Source organism: Pristiophorus japonicus, chromosome 5 (genome assembly GCF_044704955.1).
Source record: "Pristiophorus japonicus isolate sPriJap1 chromosome 5, sPriJap1.hap1, whole genome shotgun sequence".
NCBI classification, from domain to species: Eukaryota; Metazoa; Chordata; class Chondrichthyes; family Pristiophoridae; genus Pristiophorus; species Pristiophorus japonicus.
In genome coordinates, this window is record NC_091981.1 from 48,002,769 (window position 1) to 48,019,466 (window position 16,698).

The following is a 16,698-nucleotide window of genomic DNA, read 5'->3' on the forward strand; positions in this document are numbered from 1 at the left end:
ACCATGTGCTTTTACTAGCCAAAAGGGAGAGTACCCATTGATGAACTGTGGCACATTTATGCACTTTGACAGTAAAGAAGAATGAAATGCTTTGAATTAGAAGCGATTTAAAAAGGAAATAGATACCATGGGATTAGTAGGTTAACTAGCAAGACATGCGCTTCCTTAATAGCAATGGTGTAATGTAATAGTAAATAATTAAATAGCGACATAGAAATTGAATAACCAGCCCAGAGGGACAGAATTAATTCTACTTCTCCATGTCCCAAATAAGCGAGGAAACATTATTTTTTATTATTGAGGAAATTGTATATCCCATATTTTTATTCTGCCCTCACTTGTATCCATTTTTGCCTAGTTGAAAGTCTGAAGATTTCAGGATAAAGAGACAAGCAGCTGAAAATGTGAGAACATAAGAACATAAGAAATAGGAGCAGGAGTAGGCCATTTGGCCCCTCTGCCATTCAATCAGATCATAGTTGATCTGATCTTGGGTTCAGCTCCATTTATGGAGCTGCTTATTTTTTTAAACGAAATTCTGCATACAGATTTTATTGCCGTGGCGGATTGTCTAAATTTAAACAATACCAACTATTGAGACTAAACATCTTTTTTTTTAAAAGAGACAACATTCTGGAAGTTGTTGCTTTCAGCTGGAGGATTATAGTGAACTAGTTGCAGCAATCCACTGAGCATGCATGAAATGTAGGCATGTTCACTGACTGACTTATTTACCACACATAGACATGGACATAGAAAATAGGTGCAGGAGTAGGCCATTCGGCCCTTCGAGCCTGCACCATCATTCAATAAGATCATGGCTGATCATTCCCTCAGTATCCCTTTCCTGCTTTTTCTCCATACCCCTTGATCCCCCTAGCCGTAAGGACCATATCTAACTCCTTCTTGAATATATCCAATGAACTGGCATCAACAACTCTCTGCGACAGGGAATTCCACAGGTTAACAACTCTGAGTGAAGAAGTTTCTCCTTCTCTCAGTCCTAAATGGCCTACCCCTTATCCCAAGACTGTCTCCTGGTTCTGGACTTCCCCATCATCGAGAACATTCTTCCCACATTTAACTTGTCCAGTCCCGTCAGAATCTTATAAGTTTCTATCAGATCCCCTCTCATCCTTCTAAACTCCAGTGAATAAAGGCCCAGTTGATCCAGTCTCTCCTCATCTGTCAGTCCAGCCATCCCGGAAATCAGTCTGGTGAACCTTTGCTGCACTCCCTCAATAGCAAGAATGTCCTTCCTCAGATTAGGAGACCAAAACTGAACACAATATTCCAGGTGAGGCCTCACCAAGTCCCTGTACAACTGCAGTAAGACCTCCCTGCTCCTATACTCAAATTTCCTAGCTATGAAGGCCAACATACCATTTGCCTTCACCGCCTGCTGTACCTGCATGCCAACTTTCAATGACTGATGAACCATGACACCCAGGTCTCGTTGCACCTCCCCTTTTCCTAATCTGCCGCCATTCAGATAATATTTGCCTTCGTGTTTTTGCCCCCAAAGTGGATAACCTCACATTTATCCACATTATAACTGCATCTGCCATGCATTTGCCCACTCACCTAACCTGCCCAAGTCACCCTGCAGCCTCCTCACAGCTCACACCGCCACCCAGTTTAGTGTCATCTGCAAACTTGGAGACAGTGGGAAATCAATATCCAGTTTACTTGTGGAAAACAAAACCACAAATCATGTAATCATCCAGCACCGAAGGAGGCCATTTGGCCCATTGTGCCTGTGCCAGTTCTATGAAGGAGCTATCCAATCCCTGGCTCTTTCCCCATAACCCTGCAATTTTTACTCTTAAGGGCCGAAATTCTGCCTCCCACCATCGTAAAGCGGCAGCGTCGAATAGCCACCGCCAGCGACATTCACCTCTGGGGTGTTTCCGGCGGTCCCAATTTCCGCCCCACTGCTACCAACCTGTCCTAAGTGCGTAATCAAAGCGCACACTGCCTATCTCCTGCACCTCTAGCCAAATTCACAGTGAAAAATCTTTGATCTGCCGCATGGTGCCCCCAACAGCTTTTGCTGTCGCTGCACCTTGTTGAAAGTGTGTGCGACATGACAGCGCGGCGGTTATTCAAGGGGCGGGCACACTGCTGCAGCCGGTAAGTTTTTTTTCAGCCGACTACCAGGTCGGGCCAACAATTATGTCCCTGGGTTCGGCCGGGCCGCCTGGCACCCCCTCTTGGATGCCAGGCCACTGGCCCGGCCAAAACTCTCCCTGGTGGCCCAGTGGACCGAAGTTTTAAAATGGCGAAAGCTCTCCCTTTAAGGGAAGGGGAGAGCCGTGGTGATGCACACGCATCATGACGTCATCACCGCTCCGCTGATGAATGAATGCGGCGGAGACTCTGTCCTGCCTCCACTTCTGCCCTTCTCATTGTCAATCTTCTGCTTAGCACCCCACTTCCAGCCCCATAATGACTGACTTCCGGACCGCCTGAAAAAAAAGTGTTATCCGAGCTAAATTTCATGAAAGAGGCCACCTCATCTAGGAAAAAGCACTTTAAAAACAGAAACAGGTTTCTGGCGGGCCTGAATTTCTACCCCTATCTATAGTTGTCTCTTTCTCTCTCTCTCCATCTTCAACTTTATTTTTCACTTTTCACTTTTTATTCCTTCTGTGGTTCTCCTTCCCTCCATATTCCCTTGTGTCTGTATCTCTCACTATGTATGCCTCTCCCATGTTTCTTTACTGATTTATTGAATAGCTTAAACAAAAGCTAAAAAAAAATTATGTGGGTACATTTTGAAAAATGCAACTCAAATGATCTGTTTGTACAGTAACATGCTGATATTGCACTGATGGAACCAGAGGGGAGAGAGAAAGGGAGGGAGGACAAGGAGCAAGGTCACAAATTCATTTATGGATTTTCATGGAAAAATTGCTAACATTATGAAATTTGATTTCCAAAACAACAGCAAAAATCATGCAATCCGATGTAATATAAAACATTTTTTTTGACTGACTCAGTTCATGCAAGTCAGTAATCGCAAGCCGGAGGGTGGTCTTATGAGTCTGCTTCTGAGCCTGCTAAAGATGGCCAATCACGGGTCCAGGATAGACATGGCTCACGGGGTGGATTGCTCTGGCTGCATGACTCTCTTTCGCGGTTTAGACCGTGCCTGGATGGCCTTGGAGAGGGAACAGCATGCCCCCACCCAAGTATGGTTGGAGCCTTCTGCGACTGGTGTGCACTGCAGATAATAACATTATGATTTAAATTATGATCTTGTGTTGTCGGTATTTAGAAGTAACTTTTTAAAATTACCATATTAATGTGAAGTACAAGGAGAAAAACCTGACTGGGCGGCATTTTCTCATGAGGACATTGATGAGCAAGTGGTCGCACAATGATTGCACATTACCCAGCTAGTCCTTGTTTTGCATCTAGAAAATAGGACTCCACATTTCAGATTTGATTAATGCCTGTTTGCATTCTTAGTTTGTATCAACAAAGCATTTAATGTAGTAAAACGTCCCAGTGCATTTTACAGGAGCATTATCAAACAAAAGTTGATACAGAGCCACATAAAGAGATAAGACAGTTGATCAAAAGTTCAGACAAAGAGGCAGGTTTTAAGGAGCGTCTTAAAGGAGAAGAGGTAGAGAGGGTGAGAAGATGAGCAGGAGAAACATGAAAACAAAGCAGAAGAATGAATAAATACTAATGACATTACAGTGAAACTTCTATTATCCAAACTGCTGTTATGTCATCCTGATTTTGCACCAGAATTGAGGCATCGGCTCATTGTACATTTTATATGTATTTCATCTTTTTTCTTGGCAAGTGAATGGTCTAGTGTCTAGCTGTGGTTCAGTGGGTAGCACACTCGCCTCTGAGTAAGAAGGTTGTGGGGTCAGAAGGTAGGGACTAGAGCACAAAAAAATCTAGGCTGACACTCCAGTGCAGTGCTGAGGGAATGCTGCACTGTCAGAGTTTCCGTCTTTCGGCTGAGACGTTAAACCGAGGCCCCGTCTGCTCTCTCAGGTGGACGTAAACGATCCCATGGCACTATTTCGAAGAAGAGCAGGGGAGTTATCCCCGGTGTTCTGGCCAATATTTATCCCTCAATCAACATACCAAAACAGATTATCTGGTCATTATCACATTGCTGTTTGTGGGAGCTTGCTTGTGCGTAAATTGGCTGCCACGTTTCCCACATTACAACAATGATTACACTCCAAAAAGTACTTCATTGGCTGTAAAGCGCTTAGAGATGTCTTGCGGTCATAAAAGGCGCTATATAAATCCAAGTCTTTTTTTTTTCTTTCTTGTTGCACCAAACGTATAAGGGCAAAATTCAGGGACTCTCGACTATTTGTCAGTTTTCATTGGCAGAGGGCCAAAGGGCGGTTTCCCCTCCAGTAAATGCAAATAAGATAGATTTCTTTCAGTAAATGCAAATAAGATAGATTTCTTTCAGTAAATACATTCTAGGATAAAGTAAATGAGTAATTTGAGTACATGTGGCATGCTTGGGCAGAACAGGTGACTTTGGGCCTACGGTTCCCAAAGCTCTCCACATTTGGGGTTTTCCTTTCCACGTGTCTGTTGTACATTAATTGCTATGATTAGTCAACAACTCCATTATCGTTGGATCATGAGACCAGGATGATAGATGGTCAACTAGATGACATTGTCTGCCTTCATCTAGCGAATCGTATGTTCCATTATCATAGATAACAGATACTCAACTGTATATAGATGTGATCAAAGAGACTGCAAGTTCCAAGCAACTGTATTCATGTTTTCCTAATCATCACTAGATGGTGCTGTTGATATTTCTAATAATATCCAATGGCCTTGTTATTGTGGGGAAAAAAACACAGGAAATTATAATTGAAATCAGGAGGTTGAAAATCAGCAAGGCAATGTAATCAACAGTATTTTTTTCTCCAACCTATATATATTTCAGAAGTCATACCTTTTTATAAGCGCTAGTAAATTGCAACTGAAGAATCTTAAACAAAAATACAAGTGAAAGACACTCTTTTCCTGCGGTGCTTTTATTTTTCTCTGAAAACCAATCTAATTTCGAGAGAGAAGCTAAGCAACTGTGCTCCAGACCCTAGACTTCTCGTGAGTAACGCCACAGGGGATCAGCTAATGGTTATGCTAATTTTCCTCAACATACATGTAAAAGGGACATAAATTTTGGGAAATAAGTAAGAGTTACTATCCTGATCCTTTGGGAAGGGATGTTGTGAAGAACAGTGAGATAGAAAGTTTGTTAACCACTTTCACAAAGACTGTGGCTCTAAATATTTGATATTGGAGATTTTCCTTGTGGATTTGTTTCCAGAAATGTAATTATTAAAGCCATTTCTTATCTAGTCATCTATACAGCTAAAAAGGCAACCTTTTCAATCCTGTGGTGGTTCTTCTGGTAATCTTGGATAAAGCCCCAATAGCTGCCACACAAGTCTCCAAGTACCAGAATAGACCCGAGACTGCTTTAGTTGCACATCAGCATTTTCACTATTGCAGATAGGACTGACGGCCTCCCTTCCCCTAAAATACATTACAACAATCCAACAGCTTTCATCGGCATTTTGTTTTTCTGGTGCCAGTCCATAAATTGCAAGATTTACTGAATTCAGTTTCACAATTTAGCTTGTTGGGATTTGAACTAATGACCAACTAGTTTGCTAGCCCAGTTGTAATCACAACAACTACCACCCTGACTTTGGTAGATAATGAGATGTTATTACCCAGATATAAATGTTTCTCACATCGGACACCAATTTGTGTGCGACAGTACTACAGGTATATGCTTGGGGTTCACAGCATAGTGAAATGGAGACCATCACAGAATCCAGAAAGTTTGTTATTAGAAAGGTTTGTCTTGCTCACCCATCACCCCCTCCTAGCTGATCTACACTGGCTCGCTTTTCCCCAATGCATAAATAGCAACATCCTTTTGACTAACTCCCCCTCCCATTGATGGAAGAATTCCTATTCTCTAACTCCCTCCCTAAATTTCTTGCCCCTTCCTCTCTCTCCACGTTTAAAAACCTGTCAGACCCATCTCAGACCAAGCTTTTGCTCATCTTCCCTAACTTGTCTTTTCTTGGCTTGTCTGTTTTCCTTGTGTCTATTTCTGAATCACTTTGGGGCATTCCTTTATATTAAATGCTCTATATCAATGCAAGTTACTGCTCTGGTTTGGTACTGAGACTAGGAGAATGTCTTTTGGAACTCCCAAAATAATTTCCTGTCTTTCTAAGTTGCTAGAATTGTTTTTGACAGCTGAGTGTACCTAGAAGAACTTTAATTGCTTTTTACACTGAACTAGGAGGATGCTCATTAGCCCAACTCCCTCCCTCTTGGTGGCTAGTTTAAAAGGAAAGACCAACGCTTCATCCCTCATTCAAAGCATGTTCTGCCTGCTTTGAAGTTGAACTAAGTCTTGCATAATAAAGGCTATCTTCACCTGTTTGAATTTGGATGGATCTGGGTTGAGCATGGGTGGAGAATGGATGGGATACTTGCTTTACTGCATCCCTACCCATTTTTACGTTCATTGAATGTTCACCAGGAGTGTAGGCAGATGCCAGGACTGTCCATCCACTTCTGTGCAGATGTATTTAAATGAAGGCCTAGTGGCAGTGTGAGGTAAGATGTTACATGGTCATTAATGCTTGCCATAACTGCTCCCTATATAAGAAATAAGAGCAGGAGTAGGCCATTTGGCCCCTCGAGCCTGCTCTGCCATTTAATAAGATCATGGCTGATCTGATCTTGTGCTCAGCTCCACTTCCCTGCCCGCTCCCCATAACCCTTCACTCCCTTATCGTTCAAAAATCTGTCGCATCCACCTTAAATTTATTCAATGACCCAGCTTTCACAGCTCTCTGGGGTGAAGAATTCCACAGATTTACAACCCTCAGAGAAGAAATTCCTCCTCATCTCGGTTCTAAATGAGTGACCCCTTATTCTTAAACTATGCCTCCTAGTTCTAGATTCCCCCTCGAGTGGAAACGTCCTATCTGCATCTACCTTGTCGAGCCCCCTCAGTATCTTCTATGTTTCAATAAGATCACCTCTCATTCTTCTAAACTCCAAGAGTATAGGCCCAACCTGCTCAATCTTTCTTCATACAACCCCTTCATCTCAGGAATCAACCTAGTGAACCGTCTTTGAATTGCCTCCAATGAAAGTATATCCCTCCTTAAATAAGGAGACCAAAACTGTTGCAGTACTCTAGTGTATGGTCTCACCAATACCCTGTACAATTGTAGCAGGACTTCTCTGCTTTTATACTCTATCCCCCTTGCAATAAAGGCCAACATTCCATTTGCCTTCCAGATTACTTGCTGTATCTGCATTATGTTTCTTGCACAAAGACCCCCAGGTCCCTCTGTACTGCAGCATTTTGTAATCTCCATTTAAATAATAATTTGCTTTTTTATTTTTCTTGCCAAAGTGGATAACCTCACGCGTTCCCATATTATACACCTTCTGCAAATGTTTGCCCACTCACTTAGCCTGCCTATATCCCTTTGCAGATTCTTTGTGTCCTCCTCACAACTTGCTTTCCCACCCATCTTTGGCTACATTACACTCGGTCCCTTCATCTAAGTCATTAATATAGAATGTAAATAGTTGAGGCCCCAGTACTAATCACTAGTTACCATTTGCTAACCGGAAAATGACCCATTTATCCCGATTCTCTCTTTTTTGTTAGTTAGCCAGTCCTCTATCCATGCTAATATATTCTCCCCAACCCCATGAGCTCTTATCTTATGCACCTTATAGAATACCTTCTGAAAATCCAAATACACCATATCCACTGGTTCCCCCTTATCCACCCTGCTCGTTACATCCTCAAACAACTCCAGCAAATTTGTCAAACATGATTTCCCCTTCATAAAACCATGCTGACTCTGCTTGACTGCATTATGATTTTCTAAATGTCCTGATACTGCTTCCTTAATAATGGACTCCAGCATTTTCCCAGTGACCGATGTTATGCTAACTGGTCTATAGTTTCCTGCTTTCTGTCTCCCTCCTTTTTAAAATAGGGGCATTACATTTCGTTTTCCAATCTGCTGGTACCTCTCCAGATTCCAGGGAACTTTGGTAGATTGGCAACCAATGCATCCACTGTCTCTGCAGCCACTTCGTTTAAGACCCTAGGATACAGGCCATTGGGTCCCGGAGATTTGTCCACCTTTAGTCCCATTATTTTACCGAGTACTTTTTCTTTAGTGATTGCTTTAAGTTTTCTCCCCGTGACCCCCCCCCCCCCCCCAAGCCCCTTAATTATCCATTATAGGGATGTTTTTAGTGTCTTCTACCGTGAAGACCGATACAAAATATTTGTTCAAAGTCCTTGCCATATCCTTGTTCCCCATTATTAATTCCCCAGTCTCATCCTCTAAGGGACCAACATTTACTTTAGCTACCCTCTTCCTTTTTATTTATCTGTAGAAGCTCTTGCTATCTGATTTTATATTTCTTGCTAGTTTACAGGCATCCTCCATTGCTAGACCCTATGGCAAGGATAGAATAAGTTTAAAGGAACATTAAATCCTTGCATTGAAGCTGCTGTCAAATGTCCCTTTTAGCAACCAATCTGGAGCTTTGTTGTTGTTGCTGACTACTACTGTAATGTGTACTGTGGGTTCTGTTATTGGGTTACTTCGGACATTTGCCTCTCCTCCAGAGGCCACGATGGGGGAATACCCCTGCATTTGAGTTCTTTGGAGGAAGAAGAGGAACAGGAATGGGGAGAAGGGCTGGTCACTCAGTATTGCACAGAAGGTGGGTATCCAGAATCTATAGATCTCCCTCCCCTATCTGCTTCTATCACCCAGGAACAGTGCATGAAAGGCTCTACTTCAGAAGGGAAGCCATCAATAATGACTGCATACTCCTGTTTTTGATGGTGTTGGTTGAGGGAGGAACATTGACCAGAGCAGCGGGAGAATTTCCTTGCTTTTCTTCAAACAGTACCATGGAATAAATATATATATATTTTTTTTTAACATCCTTTTGGGTTTAATGTCTCATCCAAAAAATTGATGCCTTCATACTGCTCTGAAATATCAGTCTACACAATGTGCTGAAATCGCCCTGGTGGAACTTGAATCCACGATCTGCTGAATGCTACCAACTGAGTCCGGCTCTGTCACTATGTACATTTATTGCACCAGAGCATTCCCTACTCTGTTTTGAAACTGTGCTGTGTTTTGGAGAGTCCACTTACAAGCAGGGAAATAAATTGTGTGAATTTCTGCATCCTATTATATTTAGCTATTTGTGGTCGTGAATATGTTCAGTTGGTTGTGGCCAGATGCAGACTGGACAGAGTTCATTTAGCTTTGATTACAGCAGTGAATCTATGCTAAAATGAGGTTAGGAATTTGCATTATGAAGGACACAAGAAGAAGAAAATTGTTGACAGTCAAACGTATATGGTATATGCTGCTTAACCTCAACTGGTGTGAAATTAGTGCTGATAAATTAATATTTACTAGAATTTCAAGTGTGTTTACTGCTTTTAATCTTCTAAATGTTGGGCCTATTTCATTTATTTAACCCTGTCTTGCTGGTAATGAATAAAATTTTAAAAGGATAAGCTGAATGAAGTGGTGTAAAGTGGCATACATTACCTCAATACTTTTCTGATTCGATTGGGTAAAATCCTGTATTTTCTTTTACATTAAGTGCTGTCGCTGGGTATAGAATGAATGCCCATCAAGGTCTTACCAGACTTAACTTTTTGTGGCGAGTTTAATGGGCAATTGATGTGCAAATCCAGAAATTTCTTAAAACTAACAAGGAGGGTACTTTGCTGTTTGTGCGAAGTAAACATCATCATCATAGCCAGTCTCTCAGAATCGAGGAAGACTTGCTTTCACTCTAAAATTGAGTTCTTAGATGACTGAACAGTCCAATACGAGAACCACAGTCCCTGTCACAGGTGGGACAGATAGTCGTTGAGGGAAGGGGTGGGTGGGACTAGTTTGCCGCATGCTCTTTCCACTGCCTGTGCTTGGTTTCTGCATGCTCTCGGTGATGAGACTCAAGGTGCTCAGCGCCTTCTGGAAACACTTCCTCCACTTAGGGTAGTCTTCGGCCAGGGACTCCCAGGTGTCGGTGGGGATGTTGCACTTCATCAAGGAGGCTTTGAGGATGTCCTTGAAACGTTTCCTCTGCCCACCTTTGGCTCATTTGCCGTGAAGGAGTTCCAAGTAGAGCACTTGCTTTGGGAGTCTCGTGTCAGGCATGCGAACAATGTGGCCTGCCGAGCGGAGCTGATCGAGTTTGGTCAGAGCTTCAATGCTGGGAATGTTGGCCTGGTCAAAGACACTAACGTTGGTGCGTCTATCCTCCCAGGGGGATTTGCAGGATCTTGCGGAGACGTCGTTGGTGGTATTTCGCCAGCGACTTGGGGTGTCTACTGTACATGGTTCATGTTTCTGAGCCATACATTTCCCATACCGCGAGAGCCTCTTATCAGTGAGGGCAGACATTGATGAGATTCAACACCGCCTCCAGTGCAGCCTTCGGCCGCCTGAGAAAAAGAGTGGTTGAAGACCAGGCCCTCAAATCTGCGACGTAAACAGCGGAGCGGCGTAAATCGACCAAAAAGTTCCAAAGATTCGCAACTCCTGGCGTTTCTCTTAATGCACTGAACTTGCTGGCCAATTTTCACATTAACACACTATTATTATTCCCACAAAATCTGGCCCGTTGAGTCAATGTAACTGATGAGGTAAAAGTATTGGGTATCTTACTGATACTGAGTGACACAGGCCTCGCTGATGTAATAGTTATAATACAGTTTGCCGACCACTTTTTAAAAAGTTGCTTAGATGGTATTTCGCCAGTGGCTCAGTTGGTTATACCCTCGCCTCCGAGTCAGAAGGTTGTGGGTTCAGGTCTCATTCCAGAGACTTGAGCACAAAAATCTAGGCTGATACTCCTGAGTAAAAAGTACTGAGGGAGTAGTGCACTGTCTGAGGTGCCTTGTTTCAGCTGAGACGTTAAACCGAGGGCCCATCTGCTCTCTCAGGTGGACATAAAAGATCCCATGGTACTATTTCAAAGAAGAGCAGGGAGTTCTCCCTGGTGTCATGGCCAATATTTATCCCTCACTCAACATAACAAAAACAGATTATCAGGTCATTATCACATTGCTGTTTGAGGGAGCTTGCTGAGTGCAAATTGGCTGACACGTTTCCTACATTATAACTTCAAAAGTACTTCATAGGCTGTAAGTTGCTTTGGGACATCCGGTGGTTGTGACAGGCACTATATAAATGTAAGTCTTCCATTATCTTTCAAAATCTCATGATCCATTATTTACATTATAATTTAATTTTTGCTCTACCTTGCATGGTGGATTTTCAGTTTGTTTTTGGTTAAGATACACATACTTTTCCACGGACCATCTTCCACGGCCCCAGGTCATACATTAGTGCCCCTTCAGAATTATTATTCAGTGACTTAAGCTGTATAAAATGCAGAAAAAGTTGAGCCTTTTTAGAAAAAGTATATGACGACTTTCACGCCTTCGGGACACCCCTCAATCAACATCATCAAAATTGATTAACTGGTCCTTTATCTCATTCTTGTTTGAGGGAGCTTGCTGTGAACATCTTTGGCTGCTATGTTTCCTACATTACAACAATGACTAGACTTAAAAAGTAATTAATTAGCTGTGAAACACCTTGGGATGTACTGAGGATGTGAAAGGGGCTATATAAATGCACTTCTAGCACTCCTACCCCTTTTCAGTAACTCAAACTTGTCCCTGCCTTAACCACCTGATGTTCTAGTATTTTTTTCCACCTCAAATTGAGGTTTTCCTGCAGCTTAGCTGTGACAAGCCTGTGTCCCCTTGCACTTTCAATCTAACACCTTGTCCTCATCTATTTTGAGTTCTATATTATGGGATGGTTTGAGCCAACAGCTTTATTTTTAAGCTTTTGGTCAACTTTTGCTAGTTTCTTAGGTTGGCATGTATTGGAAAAGTTTTTTTAAAAAGTCTGGGCCACCATTAAATGCTTTCTTACAGTTCATTCACCAGGCCAACAATAAGGACATTGATTTATATCTTTCTTGCATATCCTTTGACAAATAATGTACTTCAAACAATCTTCTTTCTCCGGTAGGCGATTAAGATAATGAAAATGGCACTCCAGAAATATGGCAGCTATGAGAAGTTTGAACAAGCAACGGGGGGAAGCCTGCTCACCAAGAGCCGCATCTGGTTCTATGTGAAGAAGTACATGGAGAGGGAGGACTGCCTGGGTGATGTAAGCCTGAGTAGAAAGACCAGAGTCTAATACTGGTCGATATAGTCATGCAATGCTAATTTGTGTGAATGGTTTAGTTTATACCGTTTTAATGACTGCAAAATGTGAAAATAGTGTTGTGGGAAAAAAGGACTGGGTAGGTTGTGTTGGGTCTTGTATTTGAACGGAAGTCTACTATAAATTTAAGTTCACTTGTAAACTGTGTGTGGTATTTGTGCCACATTTATATTACATGTTAAATCATAATTTAAAAGATGGTGGCTTATTAGATGATCCCTGGATATTGCTGCAAAGTGTGTGAAGCCCTTTATTGAAAGTGAAAGTAAGAAACCTCAGTAATTATTTAGTTCTAGAATTTGTTACAAACTAATAGAAAAAGCTGAACTTTGACAAGTCCGATTCTGTCCTCACCCATTGCTCTCTCACAATTTCTAGCAAAAGGGGTGGGGGGAGGCCAGACCAATTGTAGCACCAGCTGCCGAGATTAGCTATCTGATTACGTCCAACATTGGGCCTGGAACCTCCGAAGTGTGTATGGATCAATTCCCTATTAAAGGGAATCTATTCGTTCCAGTTTCCTATGCAAATGTTCCTGTGAAACTCAAAAATTAATGACGACAAAATAAAGTCCTGGAGTTTAAACGCACTTTTCATCCGTTAGTTCTAGAAATGTTTAATTAAATTTAGGTGAAGGATTTCAATGTCTTTTTAGTATCACTATTTTCTGCTTGGTTACTGCAGGTTGTCCGTGTTCTGCAAGACTTCGAAATACATTTTATTATTTAACTTTGCAGATCGCAGTCCACTTAACTGATGATCTGCTTTCCCGTGCCTCTATGACGATAGTGAATGGACGTCCGACTCTGACCATCAATGTTTCTACCGCTCGAGAGCACTGGCTAGAGGGGATGCTGAGGCACGAGATAGGTGTGAGAATCCACATTGATGTTTCATAGCTGAGAAAATAGGGTAGATAGTGCTTAACTCAGTAGGTCAACAAATAACCATAACCTTGAGGTGCTCACCAGAGTGTTTGTACCAACTTTAAAAGTTATGTTTGTTCAAAAGGGTAGGGGTCAGTGCAATAACCAATAAGTTTCCAATACTAAAACAAAATCCTTAAATACATTTACCTCTCTGCTCTGCAATGGAATTACTCATGGTAATATATATTGGGCAAATAATTTGTAACATACTTAGAAGATATCACGTTTGAGGTACTTCTGCTCCAGATTGACCATTATGGAGGTGTGTAGAGTACAATAGGATGTCTACTTCCTCATTCCACCTTGAAACAGTTCTACACATTGATGGCACTATTCACTCTGCCTGATTGTAACACTCGAGTGCCCATCTTTCATTTAAGAACATGGAGAGTGCTATTGAACTGTGGGAGGGCAGTGGGCCATCACACCTGATTATATGCAGGTACATTTCTTCCAACAGAGGTGGGGACTCCCACTGTCATTTATTTAACTCCTTAGCACAGGGACACTGAGGCTGGGCTCAGTTGGCAGCAATGTTGCCTCTGGATTAAAAAGTTGTGGGTTCAAGCTGCAGACTAAGGCTTGAGCCCATAATCCCGGCTGATTTTGCAATGCGGTATTGAGTGTTGCATCATCGGCAGTGCTATCCTTTGAATCAGATGTCAAATTAAGGTCTGTCTGCCTCTTTAGGGAGATCCCTTGGCACTATTTGCAGAAAAGCAAGAGATGATACCGATGTTGTTGATTTCTGGATTCTTTTACCTCAATCTGATTCAGCAAAATTACTGAAACGAATACCGTTTGTGCTTTAAACAAAGCAAGCTTTTATTTAAAAAGCAAATCCCGATCGGGGACCTTATCAGACAGAAGGAATGCAAGAATAGAACGCACCCACTTCCTACGGACAAAGTGACGTTACATTGTAAAGGGACGACGGTTATACATTTTCGGCAAAAGATAACAAGATAGGGCTAGAGTGACATCTTAGTTCAGCCTATCTCTTTTGATCCCTCTTTCCCTTTGTCCACTCATAAGCCGACCTAAGTATGGTCTGATTTTAAACAAAGACCTTCTGTTAATGTTTCAGGTTAATAACATGATTTAATAAAACCTTGAGGTTTTTCTGCAAGCTGTGGGTTTTGTTTCAATATGTGTTAGTGTTGTAACATTTCGCAGTCTCGAGTCTGAGATGTCATGGCTATTCATCCATGAATTCTTTGTTAGCTTATACTGTCCCTATACAATTCCCACGTTCTCAACTTCAATGTCTCTATACATTTTTAAACATTCACATTCCCCCCTTTTATCATTCCATGATAACACTTAGGATCATTCTAGGAGTATCGCATTCATCCGTTCACACTCTATTTCCTGAATCATGTTGTTAGTGTCGAGTAGTTCTTTAGTTCGTTGGATCATAACTCGGGAGCCCTTGACCACAAGAGGGTTTGCTAACCTTGCCATCGTTACTTTACAACAAAGGTTAAGGCAACCAACAATTAGATAGGATCTCCAAGATCCATCTGATAGCCAATCAAACCAGATAGATCCTTCTGCTGGTGTGGATAACTTCTTCACCTCCCTTCTTATGTGATCAGCGAGATTGGTTATGTTTTCTGAACTATCAGGAATGTAAGTGCAACATTCAGATCCTATCAGGGCACACGTTCCCCCTTTCTCAGCTAACAGGTAATTGAAGGCCATTCGGTTTTGTAATGCTACGGTCCTTATTGCTACCATTTCAGCTGTGATGCCCTCCAGAGCTTCAGCAGTATTGTTAGCTATCTGTTCCAATATCGTCTCTAGGTTCTGTACTTCGTCCATGAGACGTCTTATCCCGATTGGGAACATTAAGACCCCAAAGAACTTGTCGGTGGGGGTGATGGCTCGCTTGTATCGGCTGGAGGCATGTGCTTCCGCCAGGGTACGTACTTGCCGCACAAATGGCACCACCTATCCCAGATAGCAGAACCCTGTCCATCGCCTAGGCAACCAAGGATTTGGATCGTGAGAGTGGATGGTGACTCGTGCACCTGTGGTGAGGTTGAGACTGTGGGCAATTGCTGTACCCTACGATATGTCCCTTGTTACTGGTGTCATTTCGGGTTAGACATATGTCCCTGGTTGGCCTCCCAATCCCTGAGGTATTGGTCAGGGCTATGAATGGGGGTTCCTTTTCACGGTTGTAGGTTGGTTGGTACCATCCCTGGAATGTCTGACTAATGGGATCTCCAGCACTCTCCCACTTGGTGACTTCCCCGTGGTCGTTCATGTGGTAACGGTATGATACTCCTCCTGATCTCTGTGATCCCTCTTTTGACCCGCCTTTCCTCTCTCGTATTTGTATTGGCCCCCCCTCCTCTCGTGATAGTTTGGCTCTGAATCCATCTGACAGTCTCAATTAGGGTCAGTGGAACGGGGCGCAAAGGAATTCCCCCTTTGGAATGTATAGGGAATGTGAACACACCCAGCATCTAGAAAAGTTCCCATTTTGCGCATAAACATAAGACATGTACAAAAAGGTGTTTACATGGAGCGAGCTCTCGTCTCTGTCTCCCCTCCCATGCGCCGAAACTGTCATATATCAACACTATTATACAGACTGTGGCATACAGACACAGTTTCATCTTATGGCTCAGGATTCAGATAAATAGTCCAATTATTTTGCTGATTAAAAGAGTTCAGTTTTCCCGTCTCTCTTCTCAGGTCACCGTCAGTGTAGCTGGCTGTCTATCACTACGGGTAAAAGTTCAGACTGGTCCACAATCCATTTAGGATGCCAACGGCCTTGTTCAGCTATGGAGAAGAGGAAGTCTGGAACAGAAACAGGAGTTAGAATAACCAGTAAAATAGGTTCGTTAGAGGGTGGTGAGCTTGCAGTGGTGCAGGTGAACCCAGGCACTTTTCCCCTCAACCTTGGCTGCAGTGGGGATAGTGAGTAACACCTGAAAAGGCCCCTCCCATTGTGGCTCTAATCCCTTCCGAATCCATACTTCCTTGGTGCCACGAGGGACAATTCGGGTAAAACTGGGAGGTCGAGGTGAGCATCTTGAACCTGGTTGTGAGCTAGTCGCAGAGCCTGAGTCAGAGAAAGAACATAGGTGGTTATCAGTCGAGCTGAGATACCATATCTAGGAACAATTTCCCTCATTAACACCTTAACAACAGTTTGAGCCTTATTGTCCAGGGTAGGGTAGGCTTCAATCCATCTGCTATTACTAACACATATTTGTAACACTGAACTTTTTGCAACTCAATGTAGTCCAATTGAAATGTCTCAAAGGGACCTTCGGGTAGGGGCGTTTTACCCCAATCACAGGGGACTCCCTTCCCTGGATTATGTTGCTGGCAAACCAGGCAACGACTACTGATGTTCTGGGCGAGCGCCTGGAGTCTAGGGTGCCACCAAG

At 42.7% G+C, this 16,698-nt stretch overlaps 1 protein-coding gene across 1 annotated transcript in view; it reads left to right on the top strand.

Moving 5' to 3' along the window:
- LOC139264327 (putative tyrosine carboxypeptidase MATCAP2) overlaps window positions 1-16,698 on the top strand; it is a 66,991-nt gene that overhangs the window by 25,585 nt on the left and 24,708 nt on the right. The window contains exons 3-4 of the mRNA XM_070880612.1: window positions 12,159-12,302; window positions 13,097-13,229. Coding sequence (XP_070736713.1) covers window positions 12,159-12,302; window positions 13,097-13,229 — 277 coding nt within the window. The remainder of the gene's footprint in view (window positions 1-12,158; window positions 12,303-13,096; window positions 13,230-16,698) is intronic.